The sequence below is a fragment of the Scyliorhinus torazame genome, chromosome 29 (assembly GCF_047496885.1).
Source record: "Scyliorhinus torazame isolate Kashiwa2021f chromosome 29, sScyTor2.1, whole genome shotgun sequence".
In the NCBI taxonomy this organism is placed as follows: Eukaryota; Metazoa; Chordata; class Chondrichthyes; order Carcharhiniformes; family Scyliorhinidae; genus Scyliorhinus; species Scyliorhinus torazame.
The window spans coordinates 41,617,719-41,643,324 of NC_092735.1; the positions used below are offsets into that span (position 1 = coordinate 41,617,719).

Below are 25,606 nucleotides of genomic sequence, written 5' to 3' on the forward strand. Positions count from 1 at the left end.
CGGCATAAAGATGATTATTGAGCTGTGGGTTTATAAATTGTGCCAATGCAAATCAGGATTCAAAGTTCATGTGTGTGTTATATGCCGGGAAACACTAACAAATTAAAGTTTAAAACCCTCAAAACATCAAAGGCATGTGAAGACTAAGCATGGCGAGTTCGAGTTCAAACCTCTTGCTTTTTCAATGGACGCAGTGAGATCTTAAATCATCAGCTGGAGTCACAATCAGAAACGTAACATTGAATAACAAAGCAAGTGAGATTGTGAGGACCGAGCTGTTCGCATGTTGCATTAAAGGTGAGCGAAAATGGTGCGTCGTGAAGGTCGGCTGGAGTGGGTCACGAAGGTCGGCCGGTGTGGGTCGTGAAGGTCGGCCGGAGTGGGTGGCGAAGGTCGGCCGGTGTGGGTGGCGAAGGTCGGCCGGTGTGGGTCGTGAAGGACGGCTGGTGTGGGTGGCGAAGGTCGGCCGGTGTGGGTCGTGAAGGACGGCTGGTGTGGGTCGTGAAGGTCGGCTGGTGTGGGTGGCGAAGGTCGGCTGGAGTGGGTGGCGAAGGTCGGCTGGTGTGGGTGGCGAAGGTCGGCTGGTGTGGGTCGTGAAGGTCGGCTGGTGTGGGTGGTGAAGGTCGGCTGGAGTGGGTGGCGAAGGTCGGCTGGTGTGGGTGGCGAAGGTCGGCTGGTGTGGGTCGTGAAGGTCGGCTGGTGTGGGTGGTGAAGGTCGGCTGGAGTGGGTGGCGAAGGTCGGCTGGTGTGGGTTGCGAAGGTCGGCTGGTGTGGGTCGCGAAGGTCGGCTGGAGTGGGTCGTGAAGGTCGGCTGGAGTGGGTGGCGAAGGTCGGCTGGTGTGGGTCGTGAAGGTCGGCTGGTGTGGGTTGCGAAGGTCGGCTGGTGTGGGTGGCGAAGGTCGGCTGGTGTGGGTGGCGAAGGTCGGCCGGTGTGGGTGGCGAAGGTCGGCTGGTGTGGGTGGCGAAGGTCGGCCGGTGTGGGTGGCGAAGGTCGGCTGGTGTGGGTGGCAAAGGTCGGCTGGAGTGGGTCGTGAAGGTCGGCCGGTGTGGGTCGTGAAGGTCGGCTGGTGTGGGTGGCGAAGGTCGGCTGGTGTGGGTGGCGAAAGTTGGCTGGTGTGGGTGGCGAAGGTCGGCTGGTGTGGGTGGCGAAGGTCGGCTGGAGTGGGTCGTGAAGGTCGGCCGGTGTGGGTGGCGAATGTTGGCTGGTGTGGGTGGCGAAAGTTGGCTGGTGTGGGTGGCAAAGGTCGGCTGGAGTGGGTCGTGAAGGTTGGCTGGTGTGGGTGGCGAAGGTCGGCTGGTGTGGGTCGCGAAGGTCAGCTGGTGTTTGTCGCGAAGGTCGGCCGGTGTGGGTCGCGAAGGTCGGCCGGTGTGGGTCGCGAAGGTCGGCCGGTGTGGGTCGCGAAGGTCGGCCGGTGTGGGTCGCGAAGGTCGGCTGGTGTGGGTCGCGAAGGTCGGCCGGTGTGGGTCGCGAAAGTCGGCCGGTGTGGGTGGCGAAGGTCGGCTGGTGTGGGTCGCGAAGGTCGGCCGGTGTGGGTCGCGAAGGTCGGCCGGTTGGTAAAAATGGGTCCCAGACAAAGAAATTTTAAAAACACTGCATTCGTGAAGTGGATGGGTTTTTACAATTTATGACAGCTTCATGGTCATTAATACTGAGACAAGCTTTATAAACAAACTCGAGATTGGATGAATTGAAATCCCATCAGCTGGTACATTGGGATTTGTCCGGAGCAATAGCCTGGACCTCTGGATTACTAGCCCAGTGACATGATCACTATGTCACTGTCTCTGCTTCCAACAAATGTTATTCCTCATCAGTGTTATTCAGACAGGAGAAGAAAGTTCCAGAATGCAGCACAATTTACGATTCATTCTACAACATCGACTTCCTGCTGTTCCCCAGCAGCTCAGGTACAGAATGAGGGCTGCTGGGACGGCACCGACTCTTATACCCCACCTATCTGGGCGGAGCTACATACTATACAGCCAATGGTAAACCCCCAGGTTTGACCAATGGAACTTCAGCCTCTCGGGTGCTGCAATACCTGATAATACCACATTCACCCCCTGTTAAAAAAGAGTCCGGCGGGGGTGGTGGCCAGCGGCTACAACTGTATTCAACTTGGTATGATCAGGTATCCATTTGTGCGTTGGCACATGTGCCGCGGGACAGGGCGTCAGGAGGCTCATTTAGCTTCCCGGGACGGTACAAGATCTCGTAGTTGTAGGTGGAGAGTTCTATCCTCCACAGCAAGATCTTGTCGTTTTTAATCTTGCCCCGCTGTGCGTTATCAAACGTGAACACCACCGACCGTTGGTCAGTGAGGAGAGTGAACCTCCTGCCGGCCAGGTAATGCCTCCAGTGTCGCACAGCTTCAACTATGCCTTGTGCCTCTTTTTCGACTGAGGAATGGCGGATTTCGGAAGCATGGAGGGTACGGGAGAAGAAGGCCACGGGTCTGCCCGCTTGGTTGAGGGTGGCCGCCAGAGCTACGTCGGACGCATCGCTCTCGACCTGGAAGGGGAGGGACTCGTCGATGGCGCGCATCGTGGCCTTTGCAATGTCTGCTTTGATGCGGCTGAAGGCCTGGCGGGCCTCCGTCGTCAGGGGGAAGGTTGTGGACTGGATTAGGGGTTGGGCTTTGTCTGCGTAATTGGGGACCCACTGGGCGTAGTAACTAAAAAACCCGAGGCAGCGCTTCAGGGCGTTGGGGCAGTGAGGGAGGGGGATCTCCATGAGGGGGCGCATGCGTTCAGGGTCAGGGCCTATAACTCCATTTCGTACTACGTAGCCGAGAATGGCTAGACGGTCGGTGCTAAATACGCATTTATCCTTATTGTACGTTAAGTTAAGGATTTTAGCGGTCCGGAGAAATTTTTGGAGGTTGGTGTCATGGTCTTGCTGGTCATGGCCGCAGATGGTGATGTTATCGAGATACGGAAATGTTGCGCATAAGCCGTACCAGTCAACCATTCGGTCCAGCTCACGCTGGAAGACCGAGATCCCATTAGTGACACCGAAGGGAACCCTTAAAAAATGATAGAGCCGCGCATCTGCCTCAAAGGCAGTGTACTTGCGGTCGCTCGTGCGGAGGGGTAGCTGGTGCTAGGCGGACTTGAGGTCCACCGTGGAGAAAACCTTATAATGCGTGATCCTGTTTACCAGGTCGACTATACGGGGGAGAGGGTACGCGTCCAGCTGAATAAACCTGTTGATGGTCTGGCTGTAGTCGATGACCATCCTATGCTTCTCCCCGGTCTTTACCACCACTACTTGAGCTCTCCAGGGGCTGTTGCTCGCTTCGATGACCCCTTCCCCCAGCAACCTTTGGACGTCTGACCTAATAAAGATCCAGTCCTGGGTACTGTACCGTCTGCTCCTGGTGTGCTCCGGGGTGAGGTTCGCAAACAGGGAAGGCGGGTCGACCTTAAGGGTCGCGAGGCCGCAGACAGTAAGGGGGGTTATTGGGCCGCTGAATTTGAAGGTCAGACTTTGCAGGTTACATTGGAAGTCCAACCCCAGGAGGGTAGCCGCACAGAGGTGTGGAAGGACATAAAGGCGGAAACTGTTGAATTTCCGTTTTAAAAAAAAATGTTTATTCAAGTTTTCCAACAAAATCTTTGACAATAACAGAAGATAAAAGAAACGCAAACACAACAATTAACATTGTACATTGTACAAAACATTTACATTGGGTTTCCCCATGTACAATAGCCCCCCCCATATGACATTTAACGGTACTCGTAGGGGAAGCCCCCCCCCCCCGCCCCCCCCCATTCCCCCCCAAACAGAACCCCCCCCCCCTTCCCCGCCCCTGGGCTGCTGCTGCTGCTGCTGACCTCCTCCTAACGCTCCGCGAGATAGTCTAGGAACGGTTGCCACCGCCTGAGGAACCCCTGCACAGACCCTCGTAAGGCAAACGTTATCCTCTCCAGCTTGATGAACCCTGCCATGTTATTGATCCAAGCTTCCACACTAGGGGGCTTCGCATCCTTCCATAGTAGCAAAATCCTCCGCCGGGCTACCAGGGACGCAAAGGCCAGAATGCCGGCCTCTTTCGCCTCCTGCACTCCCGGCTCGTCCGATACCCCAAATAATGCCAATCCCCAGCTCGGCTTGACCTGGACTTTCACCACCTTGGACATAGTCCTCGCGAAACCCCTCCAAAACCCATCCAGTGCCGGGCACGACCAGAACATATGGGCGTGATTTGCCGGACTCCCCGAGCACCTCCCACATCTGTCCTCCACCCCAAAGAACCTACTCAACCTCGCCCCTGTCATATGCGCTCTGTGAGTAACTTTGAATTGTATTAGGCTGAGCCTGGCGCAAGAGGAGGAAGAGTTAACCCTACTCAGGGCATCAGCCCACAGACCCTCATCTATCTCCTCCCCAAGCTCCTCCTCCCACTTGCCCTTTAACTCCTCCACCGAGGCCTCCTCCTCTTCTTTCAGCTCCTGGTAGATCGCCGAGACCCTGCCCTCTCCAACCCATACACCCGAAATCACCCTGTCCTGGGTCCCCTGTGCCGTGAGCAGCGGGAATTCCCTCACCTGCCGCCTCACAAACGCCCTCACTTGCATATACCTAAAAGCGTTTCCCGGGGGTAACTCAAACTTCTCCTCCAGCGCCCCTAGGCTCGCAAATGTCCCATCTATGAACAGGTCCCCTATTCTTCTAATCCCTGCCCGATACCAGCTCCGAAACCCCCCATCCATCCTTCCCGGGATGAACCGATGATTCTCCCGAATCGGGGACCAAACCGAGGTTCCCACCTCGCCCCTGTGTCGCCTCCACTGCCCCCAGATCTTCAGCGTCGCCGCCACCACCGGACTCGTGGTGTACCTTGTCGGTGAGAGCGGCAGCGGTGCTGTCACCAGCGCCCTCAGGCTCGTGCCCACACAGGACACCATCTCCAACCTCTTCCACGCCACCCCCTCACCCTCCATTACCCACTTACGGATCATCACCACGTTGGCTGCCCAATAATAGCCGCACAAATTCGGCAGCGCCAGCCCTCCCTGTCCCTGCTAAGCTCCAGAAACACCCTCTTTACCCTCGGGGTCATATTTTCCCACACAAATCCCATGATGCTCCTGCTTACCCGTTTGAAAAAGGCCTTGGGGATCATAATGGGAAGGCACTGGAACACAAAGAGAAACCTCGGGAGGACCGTCATTTTAACCGACTGCACCCGGCCCGCTAGCGAGAGTGGCAGCACATCTCATCTTTTAAAATCCTCCTCCATCTGCTCCACCAACCGCGTCAAATTGAGCTTGTGCAGGGCCCCCCAACTCCCAGCCACCTGGATCCCTAAGTACCGAAAGCTCCTTTCCGCCCTTTTCAACGGTAGCTCGTCTATCCCCCTTCTCTGGTCCCCTGGATGCACCACAAAGAGCTCACTTTTCTCTACGTTCAATTTATACCCAGAGAAGTCCCCAAACTCCCTTAGGATCGGCATGACCTCCGCCATTCCCTCCACTGGATCTGCCACATACAGCAACAGGTCGTCTGCAAATAGCAACACCCGATGTTCCTCTCCCCCCCGGACCAGTCCCCTCCATTTCCTGGACTCCCTTAGTGCCATGGCCAAGGGCTCAATTGCCACTGCAAACAACAAGGGGGACAGGGGGCACCCCTGCCTCGTCCCTCGGTGCAGCCGAAAGTACTCCGACCTCCGCCGATTCGTAGCCACGCTCGCCACCGGGGCTCTATATAGCAACCTGACCCAGCTGATAAACCCCTCCCCGAACCCAAACCTCCGCACACTTCCCAAAGATACTCCCACTCCACCCAGTCGAAAGCCTTCTCCGTGTCCATAGCTGCCACTACCTCCGCTTCTCCCTCCACCGAGGGCATCATGATCACATTGAGGAGCCTCCGCACATTAGTATTTAGCTGTCTGCCCTTTACGTACCCCGTCTGGTCCTCATGAATTACCCCCGGGACATAGTCCTCAATTCTCGTAGCCAGCACTTTTGCCAGCAACTTAGCATCAACATTGAGGAGCGAGATCGGTCTATACGACCCACATTGCAGTGGGTCCTTGTCCCGCTTCAGGATCAGAGAGATCAGCGCCCCGGACATTGTCGGGGGCAAGGTCCCCACCTCCCTAGCCTCATTGAAAGTCCTCACTAGAAACGGGCCTAACAGATCCGCGTACTTCCTATAAAACTCAACTGGGAACCCGTCCGGCCCCAGGGCCTTCCCCGCCTGCATGCTCCCCAATCCTTTAACCAGCTCCTCCAGCCCTATTGGCACCTCTAAACCAGCCACCTCCTGCTCCTCCACCCTCGGGAACCTCAGCTGATCCAAGGATCGTGGCATCCCCTCTTCCCCCGCTGGGGGCTCAGATCTGTACAGATCCCCATAAAAGTCGCTAAATACCTTGTTTATTCTCACCGCACTCCGCACCGTATTCCCCCCCTCTATCCCTAACTCCACCAATCTCCCTCGCTGCCTCACTCTTACGAAGCTGATGTGCCAGCATCCGACTCGCCTTCTCCCCATACTCATACGCCGCCCCCTGCGCTTTCCTCCACTGTGCCTCTGCTTTCCCTGTGGTCAACAGGTCAAACTCCATCTGGAGGTTCCGTCGCTCCCTGAAAAGCCCCTCCTCTCCTATCCACCCTTAAAATCTCCCCCACCAACCTCTCCCTCTCCCTCCCCTCTCTCTTCTCCCTGTGGGCCCTAATGGAGATTAGCTCTCCCCTGACCACCGCCTTCAGCGCCTCCCAGACTACCCCCACCTGCACCCCCCCGTTGTCGTTGGCCTCCAAATATCTTTCACTGCACCCCCGCACCCGCCCGCACACCTCCTCATCCGCCAATAGTCCCACATCAAGGCGCCACAGTGGGCGCTGGTCCCTCTCCCCCCCCCCCCCAACTCCAGCTCCACCCAATGCGGGGCGAGGTCCGAGATGGCTATGGCCGAATATTCCGTTCCCTCCACTTTCGGGATTAGCGCCCTACTCAAAATGAAAAAATCTATCCGGGAGTAGGCTCTATGGACGTGGGAAAAGAAGGAAAATTCCCTGGCCAGCGGCCTGAGAAACCTCCATGGATCCACTCCCCCCATCTGGTCCATAAACCCCCTGAGCACCTTGGCCGCAGCCGGCCTCTTACCCGTCCTGGACCTAGAACGGTCCAGTGCTGGGTCCAGCACCGTGTTGAAATCTCCCCCCATTATCAAGCTTCCTACCTCCAGATCCGGAATCCGACCCAGCATGCGTTTCATAAATCCGGCATCATCCTAGTTCGGGGCATATACGTTTACCAGTACCACCCGCACCACCTGCAACCTACCACTCACCATCACATATCGACCTCCATTATCCGCCACAATATTCAGCGCCTCGAACGACACCCGCTTCCCCACCAGTATCGCAACCCCTCTGTTCTTCACATCCAGCCCTGAATGAAAGACCTGCCCTACCCATCCCTTTCTCAGCCGAACCTGATCTGCCACCTTCAGATGTGTCTCCTGGAGCATAACCACGTCTGTCTTCAGTCCCTTTAAGTGCGCGAACACTCGGGTCCCCTTGACTGGCCCGTTCAAGCCCCTCACATTCCAAGTTATCAGCCGGATTGGGGGGTTGCTCGCCGCCCCCCCCCTGCCCCCCGCCGACTAGCCCTCTCCTTTTCTAGGCCAGCCACGTGCCCGCGCCTCCCGCCTCCTCCCGTCCCCCAGACGGCAGACCCCCGCCCCGACCACCTCTCCTACTTCCAGCTCCCCTTTGGCCAATGCAGCATCAACCCTATCCCCCCCCCGCCCCCTTTACCCCCCCTCCCCCCGCTGGATCCACATCTAGCCATTTTGCTCCCCCCATAACACTCCCGTGAGTCAGCTGACTCCTGCTGACCCCGGCCTCTCCCGCCATTCCATCGACCCCCTCCAGCAGTGTGAGAATCCCCCCTCCCCCTCCCTGGCAGTCAATGTGCGCCCTCCTCCAGCACCCCCCCCCCCCCCCCCCCCCGGGCCTTCTCTAGAGCGGGTCTCTAGAGCGGGAAAAAGCCCGTGTTTTCCTGAGCTGGCCCCGCCCCCTCTGGCGCAGCTCCTTTTGCGGCCTTACTCCAATTCCCCTCCCCGGGCCTCCACTCCCCCTCTTCCCTCGTGGGGGTCTGCCCCTCCAGTACCGACGCCCACACTCTCCCACAGTCTCCCCATCAAATCCCTTCACCTATCCCCACCCAGCACCCTGACAAAAAGAACATTCCCCAAACGTGGCAAACACAACAAACATCCCCTCACACCAAATCCTCAATCTGAGCCCAACTTTTCAGTCCGGATAAAGCTCCATGCCTCATCAGGCGTTTCGAAGTAGTGGTGTCGATCCTGGAACGTGACCCACAGTCGCGCTGGCTGCAGCAGGAGCTGTTTAGCACAGGGCTAAATCGCTGGCTTCGAAAGCAGACCAAGGCAGGCCAGCAGCACGGTTCGATTCCTGTAACAGCCTCCCCGAACAGGTGCCGGAATGTGGCGACTAGGAGCTTTTCACAGTAACTTCATTTGAAGCCTGCTTGTGACAATAAGCGATTTTCATTTTCATACCGAACTTCACCCCCTTTCGATCCTGGTAGATTCGGATCTCCGTGTTCTCCCACCTGTTGCTCCGCTCTTTCTTGGCCCATTTCAGGACACTCTCTCTGTCCATAAAGTGGTGAAACCTCACCACTACAGCCCTTGGCGGCTCGTTGGCCTTGGGTCTCCTTGCCAGGACCCGGTGAGCCCCATCTAGCTCCAGGGGCCTCGGGAAGGCTCCTGCGCCCATCAGCGAATTGAGCATCGTGCTCACGTATGCCCCGACATTGGGCCCCTCCACTCCCTCAGGGAGACCCAGAATCCAAAGATTCTTCCTCCTCAACCTATTCTCCAGGTCCTCAAATCTTTCCGCCCACCTCTTGCGCAGCGCCTTGTGCGCCTCCACCTTCACCGCCAGGCCCAAGATCTCGTCCTCGTTCTCCGAGGCTTTTTGCCGCACCTCTTGGATCGCCGCCCCTTGGGCCTTCTGGGTCTCCACAAGCTTCTCAATCGCCGACTTCATTGGCGCCAGCATTTTGGTCTTCAGCTCCTCAAAGCAGCGTTTAAGAAACCCCTGCTGCTCCTGCGACCACTGCGCCCATGCTGCTTGGTCTCCACCCGCCGCCATCTTGCTTTTCCTCCCTCGCACTTTTCGCTGCTCCAAGATCACCTTTTTCACCGCTCCACTCCTGGTCCAATCCATATACTTCCGGGGGGGACTTTGCTGTCACCTTCCCACACTGGAAGCCGTTGAACAATTGCCATTGGGGCTCCTCTAGAAAGCCCAAAAGTCCGTTCTTGGCGGGAGCTGCCGAATGTGCGGCCTACCTCGGCATAGCCGCAACTGTGAGGTTTGCGAGGCAGAACCCCTTTATCTCCACTGAGTGGGAACCGGAGGCCAGAGAGATTCTTTGATTTACAGGGTGGGTAAAATGTGAACAGCGCCTTACCGTGTCGGGGTGTATAAAGCTCTCCGTGCTCCCAGAGTCGATCAGGCAGGACGTCTCGTGGCCGTTGATGAAGACCGTCGTCGTTGCTGTTGAGAGTGTTCGATGTCGAGGACCTTTAATGAGGCAAAGGAAAGGGGACAACTGCCCCTGACTATGTCTGAAGCAACGATATCGCTTCTCTTAAAGAAGGAAAAGGACCCGCTACAATGCGGGTCCTATAGACCTATTTCCCTCCTAAATGTAGATGCCAAGGTCCTGGCCAAGGTAATGGCAATGAGAATAGAGGAATGTGTTCCGGGGGTGGTCCACGAGGACCAAACTGGGTTTGTGAAGGGGAGACAGCTGAACACGAATATACGGAGGTTGTTAGGGGTAATGATGATGGCCCCACCAGAGGGAGAAACGGAGATAGTAGTGGCGATGGATGCCGAGAAAGCATTTGATAGAGTGGAGTGGGATTATTTGTGGGAGGTGTTGAGGTGATTTGGTTTTGGAGAGGGGTATGTTAGATGGGTGCAGCTGTTGTACAGGGCCCCAGTGGCGAGCGTGGTCATGAATGGACGGGGATCTGCATATTTTCGGCTCCATAGAGGGACAAGGCAGGGATGCCCTTTGTCCCCATTATTGTTTGCACTGGCGATTGAGCCCCTGGCGATAGCGTTGAGGGGTTCCAAGAAGTGGAGGGGAGTACTTAGGGGAGGAGAAGAGCACTGGGTATCTTTGTATGCGGACGATTTGCTACTATACGTGGCGGACCCGGCGGAGGGGATGCCAGAAATAATGCGGATACTTGGGGAGTTTGGGGATTTTTCAGGGTATAAATTGAACATGGGGAAAAGTGAGTTGTTTGTGGTGCATCCAGGGGAGCAGAGTAGAGAAATAGAGGACCTACCGTTGAGGAAGGTAACAAGGGACTTTCGTTACCTGGGGATCCAGATAGCTAAGAATTGGGGCACATTGCATAGGTTAAACAGATGGAGGAGGATTTCAAGAGATGGGATATGGTATCCCTGTCAATGGCAGGGAGGGTGCAGGCGGTTAAGATGGTGGTCCTCCCGAGATTCCTCTTTGTGTTTCAGTGCCTCCCGGTGGAACATAGAACATAGAAAATACAGCACAGAACAGGCCCTTCGGCCCACGATGTTGTGCCGAACCTTTGTCCTAGATTAATCATAGATTATCATTGAATTTACAGTGCAGAAGGAGGCCATTCGGCCCTTTGAGTCTGCACCAGCTCTTGGAAAGAGCACCCTACCCAAACTCAACACCTCCACCCAACACCAAGGGCAATTTGGACATTAAGGGCAATTTATCATTGGCCAATTCACCTAACCCGCACATCTTTGGACTGTGGGAGGAAACCGGAGCACCCGGAGGAAACCCACGCAGACACGGGGAGGACGTGCAGACTCCGCACAGACAATGACCCAAGCCGGAATCGAACCTGGGACCATGGATCTGTGAAGCAATTGTGCTATCCACAATGCTACCGTGCTGCCCTTAAGAACAAATAAATCTACACTATATCATTTTACCGTAATCCATGTACCTATCCAACAGCTGCTTGAAGGTCCCTAATGTTTCCGACTCAACTACTTCCACAGGCAGTGCATTCCATGCCCCCACTACTCTCTGGGTAAAGAACCTACCTCTGATATCCCTCCTATATCTTCCACCTTTCACCTTAAATTTATGTCCCCTTGTAATGGTGTGTTTTACCTGGGGAAAAAGTCTCTGACTGTCTACTCTATCTATTCCCCTGATCATCTTATAAACCTCTATCAAGTCGCCCCTCATCCTTCTCCGCTCTAATGAGAAAAGGCCTAGCACCCTCAACCTTTCCTCGTAAGACCTACTCTCCATTCCAGGCAACATCCTGGTAAATCTTCTTTGCACCATTTCCAGAGCTTCCACATCCTTCCTAAAATGAGGCGACCAGAACTGTACACAGTACTCCAAATGTGGCCTTACCAAAGTTTTGTACAGCTGCATCATCACCTCACGGCTCTTAAATTGAATCCCTCTGTTAATGAACGCGAGCACACCATAGGCCTTCTTCACAGCTCTATCCACTTGAGTGGCAACTTTCAAAGATGTATAAACATAGACCCCAAGATCTCTCTGCTCCTCCACAATGCCAAGAACTCTACCGTTAACCCTGTATTCCGCATTCATATTTGTCCTTCCAAAATGGACAACCTCACACTTTTCAGGGTTAAACTCCATCTGCCACTTCTCAGCCCAGCTCTGCATCCTATCTATGTCTCTTTGCAGCCGACAACAGCCCTCCTCACTATCCACAACTCCACCAATCTTCGTATCGTCTGCAAATTTACTGACCCACCCTTCAACTCCCTCATCCAAGTCATTAATGAAAATCACAAACAGCAGAGGACCCAGAACTGATCCCTGCGGTACGCCACTGGTAACTGGGATCCAGGCTGAATATTTACCATCCACCACCACTCTCTGACTTCTATCGGTTAGCCAGTTCGTTATCCAACTGGCCAAATTTCTCACTATCCCATGCCTCCTTACTTTCTGCATAAGCCTACCATGGGGAACCTTATCAAATGCCTTACTAAAATCCATGTACACTACATCCACTGCTTTACCTTCATCCACATGCTTGGTCACCTCCTCAAAGAATTCAATAAGACTTGTAAGGCAAGACCTACCCCTCACAAATCCGTGTTGACTATCCCTAATCAAGCAGTGTCTTTCCAGATGCTCAGAAATCCTATCCTTCAGTACCCTTTCCATTACTTTGCCTACCACCGAAGTAAGACTAACTGGCCTGTAATTCCCAGGGTTATCCCTAGTCCCTTTTTTGAACAGGGGCACGACATTTGCCACTCTCCAATCCCCTGGTACCACCCCTGTTGACAGTGAGGACGAAAAGATCATTGCCAACGGCTCTGCAATTTCATCTCTTGCTTCCCATAGAATCCTTGGATATATCCCGTCAGGCCCGGGGGACTTGTCTATCCTCAAGTTTTTCAAAATGCCCAACACATCTTCCTTCCTAACAAATATTTCCTCGAGCTTACCAATCTGTTTCACACTGTCCTCTCCAACAATAACGCCCCTCTCATTTGTAAATACAGAAGAAAAGTACTCGTTCAAGACCTCTCCTATCTCTTCAGACTCAATACACAATCTCCCGCTACTGTCCTTGATCGGACCTACCCTCGCTCTAGTCATTCTCATATTTCTCACATATGTGTAAAAGGCCTTGGGGTTTTCCTTGATCCTACCCGCCAAAGATTGTTCATGCCCTCTCTTAGCTCTCCTAATCCCTTTCTTCAGTTCCCTCCTGGCTATCTTGTATCCCTCCAATGCCCTGTCTGAACCTTGTTTCCTCAGCCTTACATAAGTCTCCTTTTTCCTCTTAACAAGACATTCAACCTCTCTTGTCAACCATGGTTCCCTCACTCGACCATCTCTTCCCTGCCTGACAGGGACATACATATCAAGGACACGTAGCACCTGTTCCTTGAACAAGTTCCACATTTCACTTGTGTCCTTCCCTGACAGCCTATGTTCCCAACTTATGCACTTCAATTCTTGTCTGACAACACCGTATTTACCCTTCCCCCAATTGTAAACCTTGCCCTGTTGCACGTACCTATCCCTCTCCATTACTAAAGTGAAAGTCACAGAATTGTGGTCACTATCTCCAAAATGCTCCCCCACTAACAAATCTATCATTTGCCCTGGTTCATTACCCAGTACTAAATCCAATATTGCCCCTCCTCTGGTCGGACAATCTACATACTGTGTTAGAAAAGCTTCCTGGACACACTGCACAAACACCACCCCATCCAAACTATTTGATCTAAAGAGTTTCCACTCAATATTTGGGAAGTTAAAGTCGCCCATGACTACTACCCTATGACTTCTGCACCTTTCCAAAATCTGTTTCCCAATCTGTTCCTCCGCATCTCTGCTACTATTGGGGGGCCTATAGAAAACTCCTAACAAGGTGACTGCTCCTTTCCTATTTCTGACTTCAACCCATACTACCTCAATAGGGTGATACTCCTCGAACTGCCTTTCTGCAGCTGTTATACTATCTCTAATTAATAATGCCACCCCCCCACCTCTTTTACCACCCTCCCTAATCTTATTGAAACATCTATAACCAGGGACCTCCAACAACTATTTCTGCCCCTCTTCTATCCAAGTTTCCGTGATGGCCACCACATCGTAGTCCCAAGTACCGATCCATGCCTTAAGTTCACCCACCTTATTCCTGATGCTTCTTGCGTTGAAGTATCCACACTTCAACCCATCTCCGTGCCTGCAAATACTCTCCTTTGTCAGTGTTCCCTTCCCCACTGCCTCATTACATGCTTTGGCGTCCTGAATATCGGCTACCTTAGTTGCTGGACTACAAATCCGGTTCCCATTCCCCTGCCAAATTAGTTTAAACCCTCCCGAAGAGTACTAGCAAACCTCCCTCCCAGGATATTGGTGCCCCTCTGGTTCAGATGCAACCCGTCCTGCTTGTACAGGTCCCACCTTCCCCAGAATGCGCTCCAATTATCCAAATACCTGAAGCCCTCCCTTGTACACCATTCCTGCAGCCATGTGTTCAGCTGCACTCTCTCCCTATTCCTAGCCTCGCTATCACGTGGCACCGGCAACAAACCAGAGATGACAACTCTGTCTGTCCTGGCTTTTAACTTCCAGCCTAACTCCCTAAACTTGTTTATTACCTCCACACCCCTTTTCCTACCTATGTCGTTGGTACCAATGTGCACCACGACTTCTGGCTGCTCCCCCTCCCCCTTAAGGATCCTGAAGACACGATCCGAGACATCCCTGGCCCTGGCACCCGGGAGGCAACATACCTTCCGGGAGTCTCGCTCGCGACCACAGAATCTCCTATCTATTCCCCTAACCATTGAATCTCCTACAACTATTGCTTTTCTATTCTCCCCCCCCTTCCCTTCTGAGCCCCAGAGCCAGACTCAGTGCCAGAGACCTGGCCGCTAGGGCCTTCCCCCGGTAGGTCATCCCCCCCAACAGCATCCAAAACGGTATACTTGTTTTGAAGGGGAACGGCCACGAGGGATCCCTGCACTGTCTGCCTGTTTGTTTTTTTCCCCCTGACTGTAACCCAGCTATTCTTGTCCTGTACCTTGGGTGTGGTTACCTCCTTGTAACTCTTCTCAATCACCCCCTCTGCCTCCCGGATGATCCAAAGTTCATCCAGCTTCAGCTCCAGTTCCCTAACACGGTCTTTGAGGAGCTGGAGTTCGGTGCACTTCCCGCAGGTATAGTCAGCGGGGACACCGGTGGTATCCCTCACCACCCACATCCTACAGGAGGAGCATGTAACTGGCCTAGCCTCCATCCCCTCTTACCTGACAGAATATAGCTGCCCTGTGGACTAACTAGATCTCCGCCCTCCGACCCTGCTCCCAGTCAGCTACACTTTCTGTAAACTCCTGGCTCTCTTCTCACTCTTTGCGGAAATGTCGGAAACAAAATGAAAGCAGCACCTTACTCCCTCCTCACCTAACTGCGAGGCCTGGATAGAGTGGACGTGGAGAGGATGTTTCCACTTGTAGGAAAAACTAGAACCCGAGGGCACAGCCTCAGACTAAAGGGACGATCCTTTCAAACAGAGATGAGGAGGAATTTCTTCAGCCAGAGGGTGGTGAATCTGTGGAACTCTTTGCCGCAGAAGGCTGTGGAGGCCAAATCACTGAGTGTCTTTAAGACAGAGATCGATAGGTTCCTGATTAATAAGGGGATCAGGGGTTATGGGGAGAAGGCAGGAGAATGGGGATGAGAATAATAACAATCTTAATAATAATGTTTAGTGTCACAAGTAGGCTTACATTAACACTGCAATGAAGTTACTGTGAAAAGCCCCTAGTCGCCACTATCCGGCGCCTGTTCGGGTACACAGAGGGAGAATTCAGAATTTCCAATTCACCAACAGCTCGTCTTTCGGGACTTGTGGGAGGAAACCGGAGCCCCCGGAGGAAACCCACGCAGACACGGGGAGAACCGGCAGACTCCGCACAGACAGTGACCCAAGTCGGGAATCGGACCTGGGACCCTGGCGCTGTGAAGCAACAGTGCTAACCACTGTGCCACCGTGCTGTCCTTATCAGCCATGATTGAATGGTGGAGCAGACTCGATGGGCCAAGTGGCCTCATTCTGATCCTATGTCCTGTGGGCCGGATTCTGCTGCTTGTCCCTGCGTCGGGATTCCTGATCAGACGGAGAATGGTTACGATACGGTTACGATGCTCCGACCCCCTGCCGGGGATTAGTGCGCTACCTGCCCCGTGCATCCATTTCAATTTGATTAACGGGCTGGAAGTTTGATTCACCCCCTCCCACTGATATGTACCAACCCCCACAGTGGGAAATTCACCGGTTCGGCTTTTGTGCAAGCGTGGACCGAGCCCGGTGGGCCCCAAGGTGGGTCGGGGGGGGTTAGTGCATAACTGAGGTTCACCCCAAAGTCTATTCCCTCCCCCCCCCCCCCCAGTGGGATGAGCTCAGTGCGTGGCCAGGGTACTTTAATGCATCTTCAACTGGCATCTCCTGCCAACGACACCAGCCCCTCACACTGTTTGATGCACTGCACTCAGATCACTCGCCAGCAGAATCGCCAGCAGCTGGCCTAGGATTCAGATATTCCATCTCACCTTTCTGCACTCATTAATGATGCCAGCTTCCTTCCCACCTCTCGCGGCCACCACGGACCTCCAACTTTAATCCATGGCAAACACACCACTGACATTCTTCCCATGGCCTGACCGGTCAAAACAACCTTAACGCAGATGGGCCAGGGGTTTGGCACAGCTGTATGATCACACAGCTGTGAGTGATTAGATGGGACCATTAACTGTACTGACTTGGTTCAAATAATCAAACATGTGTCCAATCAGCCGAGCGGCTTTTTTTACATCACATCTGCCCTCTTTCCAGTGAATGAATGGATCCTCACTCTCATCCTTTTAAACTTGGGGCATCACACAGGCTGCATCAGAAATGGCGGGAAATTCTGCCCCCACCTGGCTGAAGCTGGCATTACGGAGCTGAATATTTAGTTCCCAAAGTTTTCTACCAGAACATACCTGGGCCTGTTTTAGAATAATTTGTAGAAATTGATTAGTTGACAATTTGTTAGTCATGTTGCATCATGTGACTATTAGGATGGTCAAAGGTGAGTTGGATGGATCTCATTTTTTGTCTAGCAAATTTTTTAAATTCTTACACAAGACGAGAGGATTGTTGGCTGAATAACAATTCACTGCCCCTTCCCTTGGGAAGGTGAGCTGCCTTCTTGAACTGTTGCATTGATGTTGCTGTTCGAGAGGAAGCTCGAGGATGTTTACCCAGCAACAGTGAAGGAACAGTGATGTCGTTTACAGTCAATGTGAGTGTCTTGGAGGGGAATCTGCAAAGTGACATCCCATGTATCTGCTGCTATTGTCCTTCCAACAGGTAGAGGGGGGAGTTTGGTAGGTGCTGCTGAAGGAGCCAGGGTGTGTTTTTTAGCGATAATACACATTGCATGTCAGTCACAAATGGGACGGAACATTCCGATCATCAGTAATCATCTCCACATCTGTCCTTATGATGAGGGAAAGTGATTGATGAGTTGGCTGAAGATGATTGGGTCTAGGACCTGCAGGAATATTCTGGGACGGAGATGATTAGCCTCCAACAACCATTACCACCTTTATTTGTGATATGTATAACTCCAAACAGCAGAGCCTGGTTGGTGGGGACCTTGATGCCAACCCGGTCAAATGTTGTCTTGATGCCGAGGGCAATCACTCTCACGTCACCTCTTGAATTAAGCTCTTTAGTCCAGTTTTAGACCGAGGCTGCAATGAGATCAGGAGATGAGTGACCCTGTGTTAACCCACATTGGTTTTGTTTGGATAATAGAATCATTCTGTTATCCAAACAGGTGGGACCTCTACAAACGGGGTGGTCTACACCTGGACCAGAGGGGTACCAATATCCTGGGGGGGGCAGGGGGGGGGGGGAAATTTGCTAATGCTCTTTGGGAGGGTTTAAACTAGTTCAGCAGGGGCTTGGGAACCAGAATTGTAGCTCCAGTATACAGGAGGCTGAGAGTAGTGAGGTCATGAGTAAGGTTTTAAAGTTGCAGGAGTGTACCGGCAGGCAGGAAGGTGGTTCGAAGTGTGTCTTCTTCAATACCAGGAGCATCCGGAATAAGGTGGGTGAACTTGCGGCATGGGTTGGTACCTGGGACTTCGATGTTGTGGCCATTTCAGAGACATGGATAGAGCAGGACAGGAATGGTTGTTTCAGGTGCCGGGGTTTAGATATTTCAGTAAGCTCAGGGAAGGTGATAAAAGAGGGGGAGGGGTGGCATTGTTAGTCAAGGACAGTATTACTGTGGCAGAAAGGACGTTTGATGAGGACTCGTCTACTGAGGTAGTATGGGCTGAGGTTAGAAACAGGAAAGGAGAGGTCACCCTGTTAGGGGTTTTCTATAGGCCTCCGACAAGTTCCAGAGATGTAGAGGAAAGGATTGCAAAGATGATTCTAGATAGGAGCGAAAGCAACAGAGTAGTTGTTATGGGGGACTTTAACTTTCCAAATATTGACTGGAAACGCTATAGTTCAAGTACTTTAGATGGGTCCGTTTTTGTCCAATGTGTGCAGGAGGGTTTCCTGACACAGTCTGTAGATAGGCCAACGAGAGGTGAGGCCATATTGGATTTGGTACTGGGTAATGAACCAGGACAGGTGTTAGATTTGGAGGTAGGTGAGCACTTTGGTGATAGTAATTACAATTCGATTGTGTTTACTTTAGTGATGGAAAGGGATAGGTATATACCGCAGAGCAAGAGTTATATCTGGGGGAAAGAAAATTATGATGCGATGAGGCAAGACTTAGGAAGCATCGGATGGAGAGCAAAACTGCAGGGGATGGGCACAATGGAGATGTGGAGCTTGTTCAAAGAACAGCTACTGCGTGTCATTGATAAGTATGTACCTGTCAGGCAGGGAGGAAGTGGTCGAGCGAGGGAACCGTGGTTTACTCAAGCAGTCGAAACACTTGTCAAGAGGAAGAAGGAGGCTTATGTAAAGATGAGACGTGAAGGTTCAGTTAGGGCGCTCGAGAGTTAAAGTTAGCTGGGAAGGACCTAAAGAGAGAGCTAAGAAGAGCCAGGAGGGGACATGAGAAGTCTTTGGCAGGTAGGATCAAGGATAACCTTAAAGCTTTCTATAGATATGTCAGGAATAAAAGAATACTAGGGTAAGAGTGGGGCCAGTCAAGGACAGTAGTGGGAAGTTGTGCTTGGAGTCCGAGGAGATAGGAAAGGCGCCAAATGAATATTTTTCATCAGTATTCACACAGGAAAAAGACAATGTTGTCGAGGAGAATACTGAGATTCAGGCTACTAGACTAGAAGGGCTTGAGGTTCATAAAGAGGAGGTGTTAGCAATTCTGGAAAGTGTGAAAATAGATACGTCCCCTGGGCCGGGTGGGATTTATCCTAGGATTCTCTGGGAAGCTAGGGAGGAGATTGCTGAGCCTTTGGCTTTGATCCTTAAGTCATCTTTGTCTGCAGGAATAGTGCCAGAAGACTGGAGGATAGCAAATGTTGTCCCCTTGTTCAAGAAGGGGAGTAGAGACAACCCCGGTAACTATAGACCAGTGAGCCTTACTTCTGATGTGGGCAAAGTCTTGGGAAGGTTTATAAGAGATAGGATGTATAATCATCTGGAAAGGAATAATTTGATTAGAGATAGTCAACACGGTTTTGTGAAGGGTAGGTCGTGCCTCACAAACCTTATTGAGTTCTTTGAGAAGGTGACCAAACAGGTTGATGAGGGTAAAGCAGTTGATGTGGTGTATATGGATTTCAGTAAAGCATTTGATAATGTTCCCCACGGTAGGCTACTGCAGAAAATGCGGAGGCATGGGATTCAGGGTGATTTAGCAGTTTGGATCAGAAATTGGCTAGCTGGAAGAAGACAAAGGGTGGTGGTTGATGGGAAATGTTCAGACTGGAGTCCAGTTACTAGTGGTGTACCACAAGGATCTGTTTTGGGGCCACTGCTGTTTGTAATTTTTATAAATGACCTGGAGGAGGGCGTAGAAGGATGGGTGAGTAAATTTGCAGATGACACTAAAGTCGGTGGAGTTGTGGACAGTGCGGTAGGATGTTACAAGTTACAGAGGGACATAGATAAGCTGCAGCGCTGGGCTGAGAGGTGGCAAATGGAGTTTAATGCAGAAAAGTGTGAGGTGATTCATTTTGGAAGGAATAACAGGAAGATAGAGTACTGGGCTAATGGTAAGATTCTTGGTAGTGAGGATGAGCAGAGAGATCTCGGTGTCCATGTACATAGATCCCTGATAGTTGCCACCCAGGTTGAGAGGGTTGTTAAGAAGGCGTACGGTGTGTTAGCTTTTATTGGTAGAGGGATTGAGTTTCGGAGCCATGAGGTCATGTTGCAGCTGTACAAAACTCTGGTGCGGCCGCATTTGGAGTATTGCGTGCAATTCTGGTCGCCGCATTATAGGAAGGACGTGGAAGCATTGTAAAGGGTGCAGAGGAGATTTACCAGAATGTTGCCTGGTATGGAGGGAAGATCTTATGAGGAAAGGCTGAGGGACTTGAGGCTGTTTTCGTTAGAAGAAGGTTAAGAGGTGACTTAATTGAGGCATACAAGATGATCAGAGGATTGGATAGGGTAGACAGTGAGAGCCTTTTTCCTCGGATGGTGATGTCTAGCACGAGGGGACATAGCTTTAAATTGAGGGGAGATAGATATAGGACAGATGTCAGAGGTAGGTTCTTTACTCAAGAGAGTAGTAAGGGCGTGGAATGCCCTGCCTGCAACAGTAGTGGACTCGCCAACACTAAGGACATTCAAATGGTCATTGGATAGACATATGGACGATAAGGGAATAGTGTAGATGGGCTTTAGAGTGGTTTCACAGGTCAGCGCAACATCGAGGGCCGAAGGGCCTGTACTGCGCTGTAATGTTCTATGGTCTATTCAGCCCATTGTGTCTATGTTAGCTATCCTATTCATCCCACTGAACTTTCCCTATATCCCTCCAAATTGTCCAATTAATTTGTCCTTTTGATCACCCCTTTCAATGAATACAATCCACATTTAAAAAATTGTTTCATCTTCCTCCTGGACCCTTTGTGTACTTTGACCCTGATGCCTGTACAGTTTCTCCCGATCTACAGGTATTTTTAAAATGTAAACACATCTTTACCTTCTCTACTCAAATAAGAACAGCTCCAGTTCTCCAGCTTGACACATAAGTGAAGTTCAATATCTCAGGATCATTGTAGTAAATTCACTAAAGCCTCCCCTGTCTCTTGTGACCCCACCACCCCACACTGACACCCTGAACCTAATTTCCTGCATCCCAATAACTCTGACCCCTGCCGTACCCAGGGGATCAAGCCCTCAATGTCAATCAAACCGTCATGTGAAATTTGGTGTTTCCATAAGATGACTGTTGAAAATATAAAACTTACAAGTTTTTTCAGGGAAGTTTATTGCAGTTAAATAGTGAATTACATTTCTGCAGTTGAAACACCACAAACACCAATGATCCATAAATTGTGCTACATCTACTTTTTGTTAATCACAAGTTTTCTCATCACAGAGCTCAGCCATTTCTGCCTCTGCATCGCCGTCAGGAACTTGCTCTTTTCTCGAAAAGCGACATCATCAGCCACAACAACGCTTCTCTTGGCTTCTTCATTGGTGCTTGGTTCCAGCCAATCAGATGACCAGCTTTTGCCCAGGGTAACCCTGGTCAGACCTGCACCATCCATAAGTGCTGTGTGTGATTGACCATCACGATTTCTGGAATCTATTGGGAAGTTTGCAAACCAACCTCGTCTTCTTAAAGCGGGAATCCACCAGGAGTCTGGGAGTCCTCTGAGTGTGGGAAATGATGACATCATCTCAATGATCCAATCATGCAAGGAGCCAGACGGATTCCAACCTGGGACCAGCTGTAAACTGTTCTCCGCTTGTTTACCTCCTGCCAGTCCCAGCAAATTTCCAGTTTTCCATGACCTAGGTAGGGAACTACAATAATACAAAATCATTTACCATCAATATATCCAAACTCTCAATTAGATTCTAGGCTCTTTGTCCCATGTTTCATTATTCTAAATATTATGTTAAGTAATGGTTGCCAAGATCACACAGACTCCTACACTTCTCAGTAGACTCCCCACCCACCCCCACCCCGATGCCACCTGCAAGAGGCAAAGAATTGCACGGGCCTGTAATTGATGAATTGGGCAGGAGATACAGAAGTCTGAACAGACTCAAAAACAGCTTCTTCCCCACTGTCACCAGACTCCTAAATGACCCTCTTATGGACTGACCTCATTAACACTACACCCTGTATGCTTCACCCGATGCCAGTGCTTATGTAGTTACATTGTATATGTTGTGTTGCCCTATTATGTATTTTCTTTTATTCCCTTTTCTTCCCATGTACTTAATGATCTGTTGAGCTGCTCGCAGAAAAATACTTTTCACTGTACCTCGGTACACGTGACAATAAACAAATCCAATCCAATCCAATGAAACAGATTGGAGAGTCTGGAATTGTTACCCTTAGAACAGGAATGGTTAAAAAATATTAATTAGGTGTTCAAAATCCCCTAGTCACCAGATTCCGCCACCTGTTCGGGTACACAGAAGGAGAATTCAGAATGTCCAATTCACCTAACAGCACGTCTTTCGGGCCAAAGAACAAAGAAAAGTACAGCACAGGAACAGGCCCTTCGGCCCTCCAAGACTGTGACGACCCTGCTGCCCGACTGAACTAAAGTCTTCTACATTTGTGGGAGGAAACCCACGCAGACACGGGGAGAACGTGCAGACTCCGCACAGACACTGACCCAAGCCGGAATCGAACCTGGGACCCTGGGACTGTGAAGCCACAGTGCTAACCACTGTGCTACCGTGCTGCCCATATTTTATTTGATAAAATAAATAAATCTTTTTGGTGACAGAAGAGTCACTCAGCAGTGGGGTGCAGATTTAAGGTGATTGGCTGAAGAACTAGCGGTGAAGTGAAGGAGTCACAATGCAGGGAATGTCAAAAGCAGATCTTCAGATTTGAAGAAGAGTCGAATGGACTCGAAACGTACCTCTGTTTCTCTCGCTACAAATGCTGCCAGACCAGCTGAGGTTTTCCAGAACTTTATGTTTTAATAGAAATCAGATAGTTCTGACCAGTCAGACCAGGCACCGGACTTGATAAATGTGCACCGTGCTCAGTCAAATCTGTAAAACCATCCTCACTATCATCTGGAGACTTGTCTCAAAATTGGGAGAGATCTCCCAAACAGTCAGACTGTTGGAGCGGCCCCAGGACATCTCAATTTTGACTGAGACCCAATAAAATCTCATGGCATCAGTTTGAACTTGGGCAATGGGACTTCCTCCTAATTTCCTCCTACACCTTCCTTGATTATGGTTCCAGGCTGTAATGCAGTTCTGGGAATCCATTCTTCATACTAGCCACCAGCTCCCTGAAATTCATGCTACACATGCAAAATAAATTAATTACTTCCTGATTAGCTACTTGTCAACGACCATTTTCATCTCCAAAGTTAGAAACAGAGAAACATAGAAAATAGGAGCAGGAGGAGGCCATTCGGCCCTTCGAGCCTGGTCCGCCTTTCATCACCATCATGGCTGATCATCTAACTCAATAGCCTAATCCCGCTTTCTCTCCATATCCTTTGACCCCCTTCACCCTAAGTGTTATATCTAACTGCTTCTAGAAAACATACAATGTTTTGGCCTCAACTTCTTCCTGTGGTAACGAATTCCACAGGCCGACCGCTCTCTGGGTGAAGAAATCTCTCCTCATCTCTGTCCGAAATGGTCCACCCCGTATCCTCAGACTGTGACACACCCACCATCAAGAACATCCTTCCTGCATCTACCCTGTCCAGTTTCTATGAGATCCCCCCTCATTCTTCTGAACTCCAGCGAATACAATCCTAACCGACTCAATCTCTCCGCATATGTCAGTCCTGTCATCCCAGGAATCAGCCTGGTAAACCTTCGCTGCTCTCCCTCTATAGCTAGAACATCCTTCCTCAGATAAGGACACCAAAACTGCTCTCAATATTCCAGGTGTGGCCTCACCAAGGCCCTGTGTAATTGCAGCAACACATCCCTGCTCCTGTACTCGAAGCCTCTCACAACAGAGGCCAGTATACCATTTGCCTTCTTTACCGCCTGCTGTACCTGTATGCTTACCTTCAGCGACTGGTGTACGAGGACACCCAGGTCCCGCTGCACATTCCCCTCTCCTAATTTATGGCCATTCAGATAATAATCTGCCGTCTCGTTTTTGCTACCGAAGTGGATAATCTCGCATTTCTCCAAATTATACAGCATCTGCCATTCATTTACTCACTCAACTTGTCCAAATCCTGCTGAAGGATCTCTGCATCCTCCTCACAGCCTACCCTCCCACACAACTTGGTGTCATCTGCAAATTTGGCGATATTACATTTTGTTCCCTCATCTAAATCATTAATATATATTGTGAATAGCTGGGGTCCCAGCATCGATCCCTGCGGGACCCCACTAGTCACTGCCTGCCAATTTGGAAAAAGACCCATCAATTTCTACTCTTTTTACGCAGAGGGTAGTGGGTGCCTGGAACTCACTACCGGAGGAGGTAGTGGAGGCAGGGACGATAGGGACATTTAAGGGGCATCTTGACAAATATATGAATAGGATGGGAATAGAAGGATACGGACCCAGGAAGTGTAGAAGATTGTAGTTTAGTCGGGCAGTATGGTCGGCACGGGCTTGGAGGGCCGAAGGGCCTGTTCCTGTGCTGTACATTTCTTTGTTCTTTGTTGTTCTTTGTTTCCAGTTTTCTATCCATCTTAATACAATACCCCTAATCCCGTGTGCTTTAATTTTACCCGCTAATCTCTTATGTGGGACTTTGTCAAAAGCCTTCTGAAAGTCCAAATAAACCACATCCACTGGCTACCCCTCATCAACCCTCCTAGTTACATCCTCGAAGAATTCCAGTAGATTTATCAAGCATGACTTTCCCTCACATTCCCTCACAAGAGCCCATGGTGTTAAGGGCAAGATCCTGGCATGGATAGAGGATTGGCTGACTGGCAGAAGGCAGAGAGTGAGGATAAAGGGGGCTTTTTGGGGATGGCAGCCGGTGACTAGTGGTGTACCTCAGGGGTCTGTGCTGGGACCACAGCCTTTCACAATATACATTAATGATCTGGAAGAAGGAACTGAAGGCACTTTCCAAAAGTAGATCTGTGGAGGGACAGGTAGAATTGAGGAAGCAAGGGGGCTGCAGAAGGACTTGGGCAGGCTAGGAGAGTGGGCAATGGAGTGAAGATGGAATACAATGTGGAAAAATGTGAGGTTATGCACTTTGGAAGGAGGAATGGAGGCATAGACTATTTTCTAAATGGGGAAATGCTTAGGAAATCAGAAGCACAAAGGGACTTGGGAATCCTTGTTCACGATTCTCCTAAGGTTAACGTGCAGGTTCAGTCGACAGTTAGGAAGGCAAATGCAATGTTAGCATTCATGTCACGATAAAGCATTGTTTTCAAGATAAAGATAGATAGTTTTTTGAAGAATAAAGGGATTAAGGGTTATGGTGTTCGGGCCGGAAAGTGGAGCTGAGTCCACAAAAGATCAGCCATGATCTCATTGAATGGCGGAGCAGGCTCGAGGGGCCAGATGGCCGACTCCTGCTCCTAGTTCTTATGTTTTTATGTCGAGAGGACTAGAATACAAGAGCAAGGATTTATTTCTGAGGCTGTATAAGGCTCTGGTCAGACCCCATTTGGAGTATGGTGAGCAGTTTTGGGCCGCGTATCTAAGGAAAGATGTGCTGGCCTGGGAAAGGGTCCAGAGGAGGTTCACAAGAATGATCCCTGGAATGAAGAACTTGTCGTATGAGGAACGGTTGAGGACTCTCGATCTGTACTTGTTGGAATTTAGAAGAATGAGGGGGATCTTATTGAAACTTACAGGATACTGCGAGGCCTGGATAGAGTGGATGTGGAGAGAATGTTTCTCCTTGTAGGAAAAACTAGAACCAGAGGACACAG

The 25,606-nt window shown here is 50.9% G+C and overlaps 1 protein-coding gene across 1 annotated transcript in view; it reads right to left on the minus strand.

The window, feature by feature from the left end:
* Positions 1-20,993: 20,993 nt before the first annotated feature.
* Positions 20,994-25,606, minus strand: part of pth2 (parathyroid hormone 2) — a 57,652-nt gene continuing 53,039 nt past the window's right edge. Inside the window, exon 4 of the mRNA XM_072491962.1 lies at positions 20,994-21,554. Coding sequence (XP_072348063.1) covers positions 21,089-21,554 — 466 coding nt within the window. The 3' untranslated portion in view covers positions 20,994-21,088. The remainder of the gene's footprint in view (positions 21,555-25,606) is intronic.